Source organism: Callospermophilus lateralis, chromosome 7 (genome assembly GCF_048772815.1).
Source record: "Callospermophilus lateralis isolate mCalLat2 chromosome 7, mCalLat2.hap1, whole genome shotgun sequence".
Classification (NCBI taxonomy): domain Eukaryota; kingdom Metazoa; phylum Chordata; class Mammalia; order Rodentia; family Sciuridae; genus Callospermophilus; species Callospermophilus lateralis.
Genome location: NC_135311.1, coordinates 143390729 through 143407132, shown reverse-complemented (window position 1 = coordinate 143407132; position 16404 = coordinate 143390729). Strand labels below are relative to the sequence as shown.

Below are 16404 nucleotides of genomic sequence, written 5' to 3'. Positions count from 1 at the left end.
GGGCCGAGACCGTTGGGCTTCGGGGACCGTCGGCCAAACCCAGGAACGGGGAGGGCGCGGGCTCTCCAGCCATCCTAGCCATTGCGCAACTTGGGGCGTTTGCAAAAACCACATTTGGGAGGTCTTGGCCGCTACTCGGCGGACAGACACGCCCCTGAGGACTGGGCGGGCGGTGGGCGGCAGAGCGGGAATACGGAGCTAACCAGCGAGAGGAGGCGGGCGCCTGAGAGCGTGCGGGGCAATAAGTGGCTACGAGCGCGCCTCCAGGACGCAGTCGCGGTCCGGCCGGCCGCTCAGCGGCGGCGGCACTTTCCACCCGCTCCCTAGGCCTCGCCCCGCCTCAGCCCCGCCTCTCCCCAGAAGCCTGCGGGGAGCGCGCAGGCGCAGGCACCGTGGGCGTGGCCGGCCTGAGGACACGTGGGGCACTAGCCGTGGGGCACTAGCCATGGGTCCCTCCGGCGCAGTGCGCTCAGTGCGGGCGCGCTACCTCGTGTATTTCCAGTACTTGGGCACAGGTTTTAAGTACGTATCTCGGCCTTCCCCCGACATCCGTCACCTGGCTAGCAGGAAAGATGCGACCCGGCCGGGGAGAGCTCGCGGGAGTTAAATCCAGGGTCAGCGGGCAGACAGGGTGGCCCGGGTACAGCTTGCCCAACTTTCGGGCCCAGGAAATGCTTTGTTTGGCCTTAGGGCGGGGTGGGCAGGACGCGATGGCCTTCATCAGGTAACCCCACTCGCCTCTGTCCGCAGTGGAGTCGCGGCCGTCAGAGGCTCCCAACGTGCCATTGGAGTGCAGAACTACCTGGAGGTGAGGTCTGCCCGGCTGGGAGGGAGGCAACTCCCCGGGAGGCCCCGGTGGGAGCCTGGGGATGTGTCCCCTGCGGCCCTGGTCCTAGCTCCGCTGCCCCAAAGCTTTGTCGCAGCAGGAGGCCGCAGAGCGACTGAACTCAGTAGAGCCAGTCAGGTTCACCATCTCCAGCCGTACTGATGCAGGAGTGCACGCGCTGAGCAACACGGCGCACCTGGATGTCCAGCGCCGCCCCGGCCAGCCGCCCTTCTCCCCAGAGGTGGTGGCCCAGGCCCTCAACAGTCACCTGAGGCACCCAGCCATCAGGTGAGCCCCCAATCTGAGGATGGTTATCCTGTGCCCTACTCTTCCTTGACACCGGTGATCCACGGTGGTGGAGGCTAGAAGTCCAGACTGGGCAGAACCTGGAGGTGAAGGGGCAGGCACTGAGGTGTCACCTGGATATGTGGGTGGGGTTATTCCTTGCTGAGCCTGACCTGCTGCCACAGGGTTCTGCAGGTCTTCCGTGTGCCCAGTGACTTTCATGCTCGCCATGCAGCTACCTCCAGAACCTACCTGTACCGTCTGGCCACTGGCTGTCCTGGTCCTGACCAGCTGCCTGTGTTTGAGCGAAACCTTTGCTGGGCTCTCCGAACAGAGTGAGTGGGGGTAAATGCAAGTCAGGAGGAGGGGGCTCACAAGGCCCCTTGGTGGGCCTTCCCTCCTGACTGCCTGCCTGGTGTCCTGCAGCTGTCTGGATGTACCTGCCATGCAGGAAGCTGCCCAGCACCTCCTGGGGACGCATGACTTCAGTGCCTTCCAGTCAGCCGGCAGCCCTGTTGCTAGCCCAGTGCGCACACTGCGCCGAGCCTCAGTGTCCCCTGGCTCCACCAGTCCCTTTGTCCTCCCCCAGGAAAACAGGTGAGGAAGAGAGCTTTGCACCGTGGTCCTACCTGGTGCCACTTGGGAGGCCACCAGGGCTAAATGCAGCTCCAGAACCTCTCCCAACAAAGACAGGGCAGCACTCCCCCATCACTGGCTGGGAGTTGGGGACAGAGTATTACCCTCCTCTTGAGAACCTTTGCCTGCCCAGAGCTCTGCCCAGCAGATAGGTTTTGGCAGCCATTGAAAGGTTTCACTGGAACTAGTGGTTCCAGCCCAGCCTGGGTTCCACTGCCCCCAGCAGGCCTCCTGCAGAGGGTGGAGACAGCTGTTGACTTCTAGAACCTTCCCAGTCAAGGGCAGCCCCAAGGGAGACTTCTGGGTAGTCAGGCAGGAGAGCACCAGGCCTAGGGGTTGGGTGTTGGCAGTAAGCAGGCTGTGCTCCCCCTCTGAGCATCCCCATCCTAGTGGTCTCTCCATGTGAGGGCCCTGGGTACACTGCTGCCTCACACAGGTTGTGACTGCTTTTGATTCCTTTCCATGGGCCCCTCCTGGGGATGGGTGGTAAGTGAGGGCTAGTACTTGGAGAGCTGACAACTAGTCCCCATCCCCAACCTATCAACAAACACTCCTGTCTGAAAGCACATGGTGGGACTGGGTGGCTGGGACTGGCCTTCGGGCCTGGATATCACAGGCCTCTATGTCCTAGGAAGCTGCACTTCTGGACCCTGGAGTTCGAGAGCCAGTCTTTCCTGTACCGACAGGTGGGCTGTCCTGGGTCCTCCTGGGGTGGGCCCAGGCAGACCCCTGTAGCAGCTCCGTTCTGGGTTGCAGGTACGAAGGATGACAGCTGTGCTGGTGGCTGTGGGGCTCGGGGTCTTGACACCCGCCCAGGTGAGGGTGATTCTTGAGAGCCAAGATCCCCTAGGCAAGTACCAGGCCCGCCCTGCTCCAGCCCATGGGCTATTTCTGAAGTCAGTGCTGTATGGAGGCCTCAGGGACCTTGGTAAGAGGCAGCACCACCCTCCAGGCTGGGTCTTCCGTGGGGGAGGGGAACCTTGAGGTCAGTCAGAGCCCTCCTGCTGTCCAACACATAGAAACCCAGGTACCCAATGGGAAGGCTGCAGGAGGGGAGCTGGATTGGTCAAAGGATAGATACCCAGCTGGAGAGGAGTTGCCTAAGCATGGGATTCAGAGCCCTGTTTCCAGGCCCCTTGAGCAAAATCCCTGGGGTGGTGGCTCTAGGGTGACCCCCACCCCAGGCTGACCTACAGTCTATCCACAGGTCCTGCCTCCTGCACCCTGCAGGGTCCACAGTATGGAGATGATGACCCTGGCCACAGAACCCTAGGTCTGGCTGTTGAACCTGGTCATCTTGATCAATATACATAGCACGTCCAGCTCTCTTGCTTCCTTTCAATCTCAACCTACCCAGTGTCCCTGCCACCCTGGACAACCCCCCTCTGCCCTTGAGGAGACTGACACAGATTGGGGTGCAGGAAACAGGTGTAAGCACCCAAATGTCCCTGGTTCTGCTTTTCCAGGAATACTACCCCTATCTTCCAGGGGCCTGGGAGCAAGAATAAAAGGTGAGGAGACCCCTGAGGCTTGTTTATTGACAGAGGTATCCACTTAGGCCAGCTGTATCTCTGGCCTTGTCCTAGAACAAGTTCTGCAGCCAGCCTGGCCATGGGATCTGCTCACACAGAGCACCCAGACTCCAGGAGTGGAAGCTGAGTTTCTCCTGCTGGGCACAGTGAAAGGCAGAGGTGAAAGCCTGGGTGGTCAGTGCATCAGCTGGGGGCCTGGGGGAGACCCTTCTTGAGCAGTGCCGTGAGGAAGCTCCCCAGCTCCTCATCCTACAAAAAAGGCGAGAAGGCCATCACCCTGCTCCAGGCAGCACAGGTTGCCAAGGGAGAGAGCCCACCTACCCTTCCCAACGGGGCACTGGCGATTCCAACCACCTACCTGGTATGTCCAAGAAACTAACAGCACCTTGGTGCCTGGGTCCTCAGAGTGGGCAGCAGCCTGGATAAGGATAGACTCCACCGTCACAGAGCCATCAGGGAGGTGCTGCACACAGTGCTCCTTCAGGGTGCTGTGGAGAGGCACAGTGAGACCTGCCTTCCCCAGGTGGAGGGGGTGGGGTGGAGAGGAGGGCCAGGCACACCTTTTGAGGTGGCTGTAGACTCGCAGGGCTGTCTCCTGTTCCTTGCGGGTGTCCTGCAGGTGCACACGGCAGGTGAAGCGCAGCTGGTGCTCAGCCAGGCCTAGCTCCTTGAGGGCTTGCTCTGAGGATACCAGCCGGAAGCTCTGTGGGGCAGGGACAGGTCAGGACAAGTAGGGGTGCTACCCCCAACCTCCATCCACACACTCACACTGTCCTTCATGATCAGGGTGCCATGCAATAGCCGGGGCTTCTTGGCCTCAGGAAGTAGCCCTGTGAGAAGAGTGTGGCTATCAACACATGTCACCCACTCACCAGCCACCCTGCCTGGTGCCCAACCTGCCCCTCATACCCTGCGCCATCTCCCGCTTCAGCAGTCCCAGAGAGATGCCCACAGGGATGCTGGGGCTCGTAGGCAGCGTCACCGTCTCACCGTTGGCTGGCATGTAGCAGTTGACCCCTGGGGGTAGAGATGGTGCAGACAGAACCTCAGTCTGAGCTGGCCAGCCCTGTCTGCACCAGTCCCAGGGGTGGGCCCTGCTTGGTGACCCTCTGCAGCGCCCCATGGCCACCTACGGAACTCCTGCTCAATCTTCTGCCGGAGGAACTCCATCTTCTTGGCCTCCCCATGCACCAGCAGCACACGCTCTGGCTCTGCCTGCCCTACCAGCTGCATGATGCCCTTGGCGTCAGCGTGGGCGCTGAACGACATGTACTCCACCTGCATCTTCACCTCCAGCTGTAGCACCAAAGGTACAGATGTCAGTGCCAGGGGGCCACTGTCCCCAAGCCCATGGGCGAGGATGACGACTCACCACCTGTCGCCCTTCCATCTCCAACTTGCGCTGCCCACTGAGAATCTTGTGGCCCACAGTGCCCTGCACACAGTAACCGGGCATGATGACCTGTAGGGCAAGGATAAGACTCAGCCGTGTGGCCCCCAGCTGTGCACACACCAGGGCTTCCACCTGGAATACCCCCACTGGAGGAGGCTGCTTCCACTCACCCAGCTGCAGACCTCGGGGGACCAGGCCCAGAGCCCACCATCACGGCTGCTCAGTTCCCCAGGTCTAAGTTGCCTGAGTTGGACACTAGCACCCCCACCATCAGTGACCTCAGACCAGCCTAAAGCCAGGTCCATGGGCAGCTTGGGGACAGGGTGGGTAAAGAACCATCCATCTGCCCTCTAGCTGTAGGGAGCTCCTGTGGCCACCTCTCAGGAGCTGGCCCTGGGCCCAGAGCCCTCACCATGTTCTTCTCATTTCCTGCCCACTTTCGGAAGATCTGCAGGGACTGGCCAGCATGCAGCATCCCTGGCGTGGCAAACACAACCTAAGGGATGGATGAGGGTGGTCAGGGCAATAGACTCCTTGCTCAGCCCCACCACAGGCCCCAGCTTCTGACCAGGAATCCTCTGTGCCTGACATGGGATGCTGCCCACAGGGTCTAACCATGGGGCCTGGGTTGTCAGCAAATGCCCGGTCGAAGGCTTTGATATGCTTGAATTCAAACATATTCCTCTGAACAAAGGTCTTCCGAATCTTCTGGTTGGTCCAGGTGATGAAGAGCTTGTAGTAGTGGTTGGCCTTCTCTGTCAAGCCCGTGGAGAAGTAGATGGGCACTTTCAGGTTCATGCGTTCCCTGTGGGCCCACCAACCTGGTTAGTGGTCACTGCCAGGGTCAGCCTGGGCCATGTCACTCATGCCCTTCACCTCACAGCTTGGCCAGAGTCGAGGAACTGAGCTCCCAGCTGTCTCCACCCCAATGGCCATAAGGCCAGTACCCACAGCCTGTGTCCTATAACACGCAGAGTGTCCCAGAGCTTGTGTGGCAAGTTTAGGGCTGGACTAGAGACCCTGAGACCAGCTACCAACGATGTTGATGATGCTGGCCTGCAGGTACATGGCCAGCTCCACCCACCAACACTGAGCAGGGCCATGTCGCTGGCACCCTAACCATGGGGCTCCAACAGTGGTCTGTGCTGCCTTGACTTTTCAGGCCACCTCCCACCCAGGCTGTGCACAGGCCATGTGCCCCCCGCTGCCCTCAGGCCAGGAGCAGTCTCTGCACCTACCAGAAGGTCTCCAGCAAGATGCAGAGCTCCTGAGCACGGCCCAGTGCAAACACAGGGATCAGCACCTGAGGGAGGGGAGGCCAACTCAGGTGAGCCCCTGGCCATGCCACCCACACCCAGCATAGCAGGTGACAACTTGCTCATTGTGTCTATCTCTGTGAGACTGTGCTGGCTGATTTTAGTGGTCAAAGGCAGTGTCCAGTCAGAGGGCATGGCCCAGGCCCCCATCCTGGTTCCCAGCCACGAGTAGACAGCAGGGACCATGGGATGCTCTGGATAGCCCTTCATCAAATCTGAAGCCGGGGAGCTGCCATCTCCTAGGGAAGGTTCTTCAGGGTTTTTCTCCTTAGTGCTAAATAAGCAGTACCCCACCACCACCCCCCAAGACCCGACACACATCAGGGTGGCAGGGCCTGCATAGCTGGGTGGGGCTGGCTTCCATCCCAGAGCAGACACAGCTACCTTCCCGCCACGCTCCACGGTCTCGTGGACTTTCTTCAGGAAGTCTCGCTCGCGGCAGCGCTTGGAGTCCCGGATGGTTGTGGCATAGGTGGACTCCGTGATAAGCAGGTTGGGACGGCACTTGTCAATCCAAGCAGCACTATAATGGGTGGGTGTGGCTGGTAGTGGACTGTCCCAGCCCCACTCACAGCCACCTTCCTGAACCACTCTGCCAGCAGCCTGCCCCTCTCCTAGATCCAGTTGTACGTCACGGGTAGCACCCTCAGAAGGGCTGGTAGAGGCCCCAGCCTAGACCTGTGCCTTCCTGCCTCTGGGTTCCCAAGGTTAGGGCTCTCCACACCACATACGAAACTCGTTGGGGACACCAATGCGCTGACCGCTCAGGTGCCCAGCACCACCACACCACAGGTCTCTAGTCCAGAAGGAACCCACAGGATGAAGCACAGAGGCCTACTTACCCCAAGTGGCGGTCCGGGGTCATGTTATAATCACCCTGGCAAAGAAGGCAACAGTGAGGAGGGTCTCTCAAACCCAGGCAGCCTTGCTGAACCACACGCCCCTCCACTCACCGTGTAGACCACAGACTCTGAGCCCACTTTGATCTGGAACATGGCCGCCCCCAGCACATGGCCCGCGTAGTAGGCCTTGATCTCTAGCTCATCATCCACCTGCAGAGAGAGCAGAGGGCTGAGCTTGGGCCTACAGGTGCAGGGCAGGTGCAGCTGAAGTCAGCATCTCCCAAGTCTTCCACCAACTCCATCCCTCATGCAAAAGCCACCACAGGAGGTGAGACAAGCTGGAGAGCAACAGAGGTGGCAGTTTAAAGCACGCAAAGTTCCTAGACACTGTTCCAGACAACATGGCTTTAGGTGTCCTCTCGGCTCCCAAGAAGGGGACTCTCCATACTGCACAGGCAGGCCTGTGGGGCACAATACATGTTGACCACTCAGGTGCCCAGTACCACACCACAGGCTCTGGTCCTGAGGAACCCCACAGATGAAGCACACAGACCCTTACCTCCACAGAGAGAAAGAGGCAGGACTAAGAATAGAGGCAAAGTCCAAGAAACTACACAAGAGTGAAGATTCTAATAACCTAAATGAATCCAATAGGTGAATTTACCAACACATTGAAGAAAACCAGGGCTGGGGTTATGGCCCAGTGGTAGAGCACTTGCCTAGCACATGTGAGGCACTGGGTTCGATTCTCAGTACCAAATTAAAAAAATAAATAAAAATTTAAAAATGAACAAATTTATTAAAAACAAAACAAAATCAATGGGCTAAAATTAGAGGGTGGAACAGCATGAAGCACAAGACAGAAGGATAGAGGAGGCAGAAGACACCCCAAGGGCTGAGAAATCGGCACGCAGGCCCCAGCACAGCCAGGACCCACATGAGAACAGCAGACAGAGGTGTGCTGGAGTGTGGGTCGAGAGACTGTTAGCCTGGTCTTTCCTCATGAGGGTGGCCCTGCAGGAGCCTCAGAGGACAGGACCATGGCAGCAGTAGAGGAGGGACATTCCTGTGCTGCAAGCTGCAGTCCTGCAATCAGAGCCCACAGGGGCGGCCCCAGACAGCTACCCAGGCCTTCCTTCTATTAAAATGGGCCCTTCTGGGCTGGGGTTGTGGCTCAGTGGTAGAGCGCTCCCCTGGCAGGTAAAAGGCCCTGGGTTCAATCCTCCTCAGCACCACATAAAAATAAATAAAACAAAGGTCCAACTACAACTAAAAAATTTAAAAATTAAAAAAAAAAAGGGGGGGGGGGCTTTTGAACACAGACCTTTCTTTCCCAGACTCAGAAAGAGAATCCCAAGTAGGGTGCAAGAATGCAGTCTCTAAAATCCCAGCTGGCCAGCCTTGCAGTGGTGGGAACGTTCCCATCCTCATGAGCATACCTGGCCCCGTGCACTCCAGGAGGTCAGGGTCCTACCTCATGGACGAAACTCAGGCTCAGGGAATGGTGGGGCTGGAGAACCCAGCATGGCCTTTGCCTGCCATTCATCTCAGCAGGAAGACCGGAGAACAGGACAAGAGTCACTGGACTGTCAAAAACGTGTCCTCCCATAGGGCTGAGGCTGTGGCTCAGCAGTAGTGCACTTGCCTCGCATGTGTGAGGCACTGGGTTCGATTCTCAGCACCACATATAAATAAATAAGTCTTAAAAAAAAAAAGTGCCCTCCCAGTCAAAGTTGCCTCCTTTGGCCTGGGTTTTGGGTGTGAGCGCTGAAAACAAGAGGGGTCACAGAAGGGGTGTGTGATGCTGGAGGTACCACATGGGTGTCTGCACACCGCCCTCCTTCCCGATTCCTCAGTATTTCTTAAGGAACTCTCGGGGACAAGGCTGCCCATTTCCCATTAAGTCTGCTGTGAAAGGTCACCTCACTTCCAAGGTGACCACCCATCAGGGAGTGGACTTTAACACTGGCTTTGCTGCAGGAGCTCACAAGGCAGGTCCAGATGTGCAGCTGGAGGTGGGCCACTAGCACCTCTTTGGCCACAATGACTGGCCACCATGTAGGTCACTGCTTTGCCCATCTGCCCTGCAGTGGCATCCAGGACACACCTTAGCAGGTGGAAAACGTCCCTAGCATATTTCTTACTGGCCTTCCCTCACCGGTTTCTGCTGGCCCAGTTCCCTATGCCATGGTGCCCATGTCAACCAGTACCATCCAGGATCAGATAGTGACATGACCAGGTCACCAGCTGAATGACCTCACCTGACCCACACCCTGTGGGCACATTCTACTTTGGAGAAAACAACTTAAAGATTTGCAAATGAAAGACAGAACCACAGTATATCTATGGGCTGAGACAGATTCGCCAGTCTCTCGACCACTCCAATACACAAGAGCTTTCCCAGCTCTCCCCCAGTCTGAGGAGTAAAAGTCTGTACTGAACAGTGAGAAAAGAGTCCTTCAAGAATGAGGAGGCTGCACCAGGGCGGGGGCTCAGCAGTAGAGCACTTGCCTAGCATGTGTGAGACCCTGGGTTGGATCCTCAGCACCACATATAAATAAATAATAAAAGAATTGTGTCCACCTACAACTAAAGATAGATATTATTAAAAGAAAAAAAAAAAGAATGAGGAGGCTAGGGTTATGGCTCAGTGGTAGAACAATTGCCCATTATGTGTGAGATACTGGGCTCGATCCTCAGTACCACATAAAAAAAAAATATATTAAAAAAAAAAAAAAAAAAAGGAGGGCTGAGGGTTGTGGCTCAGCGGTAGAGCACTCGCCTCGCACGTGTGAGACCCTGGGTTCGAGCCTCAGCATCACATTAAAAATAAATAAACAAAATAAAGATATTGTGTCCATTTATAAATAAAAAAATATTTATTAAAAAAAAAGGATGAGGGGGGCTTGGATTGTGGCTCAGTGGTAGAACAATTGCCTATTATGTATGAGATACTAGGCTCGATCCTCAGTACCACGTTAAAAAAAATTATTAAAAAAAAAGGGGGGGCTGGGGATGTGGCTCAGCGGTAGAGCGCTCGCCTACACATGCAAGACCCTGGATTCAATCCTCAGCACCACATAAAAATAAATATGTGAAATAAAAGTATTGTGGAGGAGGGGGCTGGGGATGTGGCTCAGAGGTAGAGTGCTCACCTAACATCCGTGAGGCACTGGGTTCAATCCTCAGCACCACATAAAAATAAAATAAAGGTATAGTGCCAACCGATAACTAAAAGAAATAAATATTAAGAACAAAAATAAAAGGAGGAGGATCAGGAAAACCTGGAAAGAAAAAATTCAAGAAAACAATGAGAGTAAAATAAATTCATTTGCAGACAAATATAAATCAAAGGAATTCATCCACACTGGTATTCTTTAGGCAGAAAGTAAATTATCCAGACCAAAAGGTGAAAACTGGTGAGAAGCAGTGGTACACACAGGTAATCCCAGCAACTCAGGAGGGTGAGACAGGAGGATTACCAATTTGTGGCCAGCTTCAATAACTTAGGGAGACCCTGTCTCGAAATTAAAAAGGAAGTGGGGAGTGGGGAGTGGCTCAGTGGTTAAGCACCCCTGGGTTCAATCACTGGTATGGATGATGGATGGATGGATGGATAGATGGATGGATAGATAGACAGATAGATAGATAGATAGGGCTGGGGGTGCAGCTAAGTGGTACAACGCTCGTCTATCATGAGTGAGGCCATGGGTTTAATGCCCAGAGCACAGCTAGAAAGAAAGAAAGAAAGAGGGAAAATGCCAGGTGTAGTGGCACATACGTGTGATCCCAGTGGGTCAGGAGGCTGAGGCAGTAGGATTGTAGATTCAAAGCCAGCCTCAGCAACTCAGTGAGGCCCTAAGCAAGTCAGTTACCCTGTTAATAAATAAATAAAATATAAAAAGGGGCTGGCGATGTGGCTCAGTGGTTAGTACCTCTGGGTTCAATGCCTGGTACCATAAAAAAGAAAGAAAAGAAAAAGGAAAAAAGAGGAGTGGTAGGTGGCATAACTATATTACCAGGATCTCAGATAAGATCTCAAGATAAGAAGCATTTGGGCTGGGGATGTGACTCAAGTGGTAGCGCGCTCGCCTGGCATGCGTGCGGCCTGGGTTCGATCCTCAGCACCACATACAAACAAATACATTGTGTCTGCCGAAAACTGAAAAATAAATATTGAAATTCTCTCTCTCTATCTCTCTCTCTCTCTCTCTCCAACTCTCAAAAGCGGTAGAGTGCTCACCTAGCATGTGCGAGGCCCTGGGTTCGATCCTCAACACCAATTAAATATAAATAAATAAGGATATTGTGTCCAACTAAACAATAAAAAAAAAAAAAAAAGATAAGAAGCATTTAAGGTAAATCATACCCTTTATATTGACAAAATATTCAATCAGAATAAAATGACCCAAAATGTGTAGGCACCTAGTGATGTAATTTCAAAATATATAAAGCAAAACCCAGAGGCTCTTAAGAAACAGCAAATCCACAATCTTTGTGAACAGCTTTGTTCAAGCTGACTTGTCACTCACCTGATTAAAACCCTCACTCCCTCTTTAAGCCTCACTCCTCATAGCTCGATCTGGGGCACCCATCAGGGCTTGCCTATCCCGAGGGCTGGTCTCTGCCCCCACCTAGCAACACGCCAGGAGACCAGGCGACAGGCTGTGGGTAGAACTCAGAGTCAGAGCCCTTGCCTAGTATCTGCAAAGCCCTAAGTTTAGCCCCAGTAACAAAAACAAAACAGACTCCCTGAGTGTCTGACAGACCACATGTGCCCTTTATCTCGGTGTGCTCAGACAGTACAAGTGTCCTGAGGCACAAGGTGGCAGATGGTCTCTTTAGAGTCACCTGGACAAAAGCCTCCCGTCACACAAGTGCACTCCCCCAGGCTACATGCCAAATCTGGGTCACCTGCCCACTGCTGCCTCCTGGTGGTCCTACAGGCCTGGGCAAAATACTGAGATGGGGTGATTGGAGTCCAAAGCCACTGGACCTCACAGACTGTATGCAGGAGGAGCCCTAGAGAGCACTGTGCCAGCCTGGGCACTTGGGGACCCTACCTGAACTGTCTGGTGCAAGTGGACAGCTACCACCTTCTTCATGCAGTCTTTGATCATCTGGGAGGTAAAGAAGTTGGCCTCGCCTTTCTTGTCCACGGCAATCTTGCGGTAGTCCTCCAGCAGGATTGGGCAGATGGCCTGGGTGGGATGGGTCATGTAGATGGGTCCATCATAGCCCACCATCTCACTGAAGTAGGGCAGTGCTCCACAGTGGTCCAGGTGGAAGTGGCTGGAAGGACAGGCACCAGTTGGCCTGGGATCACCCTCTCTCAGCTACCCCACTCCAGTTCTGGGCTCATGGTCACGCCACTCGTTCACTGAAGACACCCTCTTGATTACTGAAGTCAAGGATAACAAATACAAGAACCGCTATCTTCCCAAATGTGCAGCCTGAACACTCAGAGCAGGAAACAAATCGGTAACTAAAACACGTCTTAGCTATAGACGTGCTCTGCACAGAAACAAGGCAGCTGAGGGGGATGGCATCATAGGAGGGAAGAGCTGTTGTCTCAACCCCATGGTCAGGAAGTCCTCCTGGCTAAGGTAGGAGGAGCTGGGACTGCACCAGGGAGGCCTGAGCCCCAGGGTAGGCAAGCAGCCCATGACCATGTCCCAAACCACAGACATCCAAGCAGCCGAGGACCCAGCTTCCCGACATAGGGTGCTTCAGCCCAAAGGACTCCTCTGGTCACTGAGAGTACCAGAATGCTGAGGCAATTAGGCAAGGCCACTCAGAGCAGGTGGTGACAGCAGGGATTGAGGGGATAGAGCCTGAGGGTGAGAGCAGGGAGGGGGAAGGCAAAGTGCCTCCCCTGAATCAGCCTGTCAAGCTGGGGAGGTGACAGGTGGCTGGCTAGACCACGAACCTAGAGCTAAGTGTTAGGATCAGGGTCAGGAATGAGAACAATCAGTGGGCTTAGTGTTCCAGAGACAGCAAAAGAACAGGACCAAGGCTGGGGTTGGGGAGAAAGAGCAGGAAATAGGGTGTGTGACCAGTGAAACAGGACAGAACCAACCAGAGGACCCAATCTCTGCTACCCAGTCAGGGCCTGAAGAGCAGCCTGGGATGAAGGTGAAGCATACCATCTAGGCACTGCCCTGCCCCACTCAGCTTCTTAGGGCACTTACCAGACTCTAGTCCACACACTTGGGGACACAGTCAGCAGGGACAATTAGCATGGAGTGCCCCCTAGTTCTGAGGGGCTGAGTGCCACACAGGTAACCTGGGGACAGGACTCCATGACACAGTCAGCAGGCAACACACCACACCTGTAGCCTCTGTGGGTAGGGAGGAGAAAGGCCCCTAAAGGAAGCCGACCTGATGATCACACAGTCCAGGAAGTCAGTCAGCCGGCCGTTCTGGGTGATGTAGGAGAAGTCAGGAAACCGCCTCTGAGGAGAAACCATGGCAGAGGTGAGAACACAGCAGGCCACCCCAGTCTCCAGGAATGGGGGCATACAGCTGGCACCCCAGGAGCAGCATACACCCAGCTGATAGCGTCAACCACTGGCTGCTCACAGCTGCCTGGAAGGACAAGCTGCTGGCTAAAGTCACCACCAACCTCACTACCCAGCACCTCCTCAAGCCCAGCCTACAGAAACCCAGCAGGAACCAGGGAGCCTCACCCCACCCTGAATGTCTACAGCTGGCCAGGCATGCTCACTGCTGCCCACTTGCCTCTTACTCCAAGACCCAGGGATCCTATTACAGACAGCTACAAGGAGCAACTGAGAGACGGACCCTCCCTCCGGCACCTGCATTCAGGACTCACATCATCATTGAAGCCCATGTGCATCCCGCAGTCCAGCATGACATTCTTGCCCGCGATGGAGACCAGGATGCAGCTGCGGCCCACATCCTGCCCAGCCCCTGCTCAAGAGAAAGGACAGGTGATAGGTATGGCCATACCTCCTCCTTCTGCCCCCAAATTCCCTCTTTCACTGCTGCAAGTGCTGCCTGCACTGTCACCTCCCAGGCTCTGCAGAGCTGAGCTGGGGCACTGGACCCCAAGGCCACTGTATAGGCAGAGCATGGGCTGAGAAGACAGCCACCTCCACTTGCAGGCAAGAGAAATGCACAGGGAGGGGACGAAATGCTGAGCTACTAGCCTAGGGCCAAAGTGCCCTCTCCCACCAAGCTTCCCCTCAATTCTCAAAGTTGGGGGCAACCCCAATGGAGGATACCCAAGCATTGGCTGTGGTCCTAGCTCCAATAACAGGCAAACCACTGCTCTGTGGGTCTCACTGCTGCTCCAAGTTCCAGAGCTTGACAGGGCCATTTGTGGGCACTTAGCCAAGCTGTGAACTGAGGTCTTCTCTTTTGGGACTCATTGGGGGGTCCAGGGTGCCTTATGGTGGTACTGCTACAGAAAGACACCCAGGTGGCCTCAAGTCACTCACAGGGATACAGCCCTGGCTGTCCAGCAATAGCCAACAACTGTGGCTACAGCAGGAACAACCCAACCCAGGAAGTGGGAATGCTGCGCCACACCACTGCATCCCTAGCTCTTGCCAACCATCGTCCCACTCATTCTTCTGACTTCCAAGAGACCCCACCAGCTTCTGCAGTCCAAGGCCTTGGCCAGATGGAAACACACCTGACCCTATGTGGCCATCTGTCACTTCCTCTGGGGCCTGGAAGCTACAAACAAAGGAACACAGCCCAAGCCTCAATGGGGATCTGAGGACACCAAATAGTCTGGTTTCCACCTTGAATCCTACATATCTGCTTCTGCCATCTACCTGAACCAACCATCTGTCAGCATCATACACATCAAGTTGACCTGGCCATGACCCATCAGCCTGCTGGTTTCAGGCAGACTGCTCGTTTCAGGCAGGGTCTTGGGTTGTCTTGCAGACAAGAGCCCCAGAGGAGAGGGTCCCAGCTGTCTCTTCCCTACTGCACCTCTAGACTTGAGGCCAAGTCAGGTCCAGAGACCCTCCAGATGTTTATGGAAGGGGAAAGGCCAGGACCTGAGGTCATGGAAGCAGCCATGAGCACATAGCCACAGAGTACAGGGCCAGGTTTGGTTATCTGAATTCCAACACTAGTTCTTAGGCACTGGCAGTTCTTCCAAAGCTCCGGAACCATGGCTGGAAAGACTCTGGAGAACACAACTTCCCAGCAGGGGGTGAGTGGGTAGGAAGATGGAAAGACAGCTGTGCAAAGGCCCTACAGTGGAGTAATCTGGGGAGACTATCGGTATGTGGCCAAGGTGATCTGGAATCCTGAGCAGGACATCCAAATGGAAATATCCTCCAGACACTCTGTTCAGGGAAGGAAGCAAGTTCTAGGGCCACAAATAGCATATGTGCACAAAAAAAGCCAGAGATATTGAGACAGTTTCTGGGACTCGGGATTTCAAGACTTCAAGAAGAGCTGGAGTTGTGGCTCAGTGGTAGAGTGCTTGCCTCGCATGCGTGAGGCACTGGGTTCAGTTCTCAGTACCATATAAAAATAAATAAACAAAATAAAGGTATTTTGGGGCTGGGGATGTGGCTCAAGTGGTAGCGCGCTCCCGGGTTCAATCCTCAGCACCACATACAAACAAAGACGTTTTGTCCGCCGAAAAACTAAAAAAAAAAAATAAATATTTAAAAAAAAAAATCTCTCTCTTAAAAAAATAAAGGTATTTGTCCATCTACAACTAAAATAAATAAATACATACATACATACTATATATACATATACACATATATACATATATATATAAAAGACTTTAAGAAGTGTGAATCTATACTTTTTTCCCAAAAGTGAAGCTAATTTCTTTTAACGTTGCAGACACTGGCAAGACAGGATGCTACTGAAGGTTGGTTGGGGGAGACCTTGGCAGCAGAGGGTGGAGGTGGACACAGCCAGAGAGAGGAATCAAACAGTGGAGGTGGAGGGGGAGCTGAGGAAGCAGAGGTGGGCACAGAGGGTGTTCAAGCAGCAGTTCACGTGCAGGGAGGGGTCAGCACGCTGATGGAGGCACCCATAGCCATGATGTAGACCCTGTGGCTGGACTTAAACCCACTGCCCGGCTAGACACAAAAACAGCACCTCCGCAGGACCCACTGTACCTGCTAGCCACCTAACCCCAGGTGGTCTCATGCTGGTTTCAGTGCTAAGGAGCCTGAGTATGGTAACTGAGCCCCCTTGAAGTCACAGCAAGCTCTGGAGCCAAGACCAACCCCAAAGCCTTTGGACCCCGAGCCAGGAAGAGGAGGCGAGGAGGCCCCAGCTCTGACCTGCCCCTACTCCTGCCCCGCGCCGCCTGCACACAGTCTCCCAGTGGGTACAGCGCAGGCGGCCCGCGGGGGCAAAGGCGCCCGGCCCTCAGAGTGCGCAGACTCAAGGCAAAATGCCGCACGTCCTCGGCGGCTCCGACTCACCCAAGGGAGTCACTCTGATCTCAGGCATCCTGCGCTCGCGGCGGGCCCTCAGCCAGATCCTCCGTGCTCCGCTTACAGGGAGGGCCAGGGACGCGCAACCCAACTCGCCGCGGCGACGCACTGCGCAGGTGCAACCA

The 16404-nt window shown here is 54.9% G+C and overlaps 2 protein-coding genes across 3 annotated transcripts; one reads left to right on the top strand and one right to left on the bottom strand.

Moving 5' to 3' along the window:
- Window positions 1-423: 423 nt before the first annotated feature.
- On the top strand, window positions 424-3267 carry Pusl1 (pseudouridine synthase like 1). 2 transcript variants are annotated; one of them, XM_077110027.1, is made up of 8 exons: window positions 424-522; window positions 751-808; window positions 927-1114; window positions 1297-1446; window positions 1538-1708; window positions 2379-2433; window positions 2504-2675; window positions 2955-3267. In XM_077110027.1, exons 1-8 carry the CDS (start codon window positions 446-448, stop codon window positions 3059-3061), a joined length of 978 nt encoding a protein of 325 aa, XP_076966142.1. In that variant the 5' UTR covers window positions 424-445; the 3' UTR covers window positions 3062-3267. The 2 variants fall into 2 exon arrangements, with proteins under 2 accessions (XP_076966142.1, XP_076966143.1); XM_077110028.1 differs by lacking the exon at window positions 2504-2675 and having other exon boundaries at window positions 2379-2503.
- On the bottom strand, window positions 3266-16388 carry Ints11 (integrator complex subunit 11). The gene is made up of 17 exons (XM_077110026.1): window positions 16268-16388; window positions 13666-13763; window positions 13212-13285; window positions 11894-12122; window positions 6942-7040; window positions 6831-6865; window positions 6373-6511; window positions 5911-5975; window positions 5288-5477; window positions 5085-5168; window positions 4652-4741; window positions 4413-4575; window positions 4189-4296; window positions 4048-4109; window positions 3840-3982; window positions 3638-3767; window positions 3266-3528 (listed from the first exon to the last, which is right to left on the bottom strand). Exons 1-17 carry the CDS (start codon window positions 16293-16295, stop codon window positions 3463-3465), a joined length of 1803 nt encoding a protein of 600 aa, XP_076966141.1. The 5' UTR covers window positions 16296-16388; the 3' UTR covers window positions 3266-3462.
- Window positions 16389-16404: the final 16 nt, after the last annotated feature.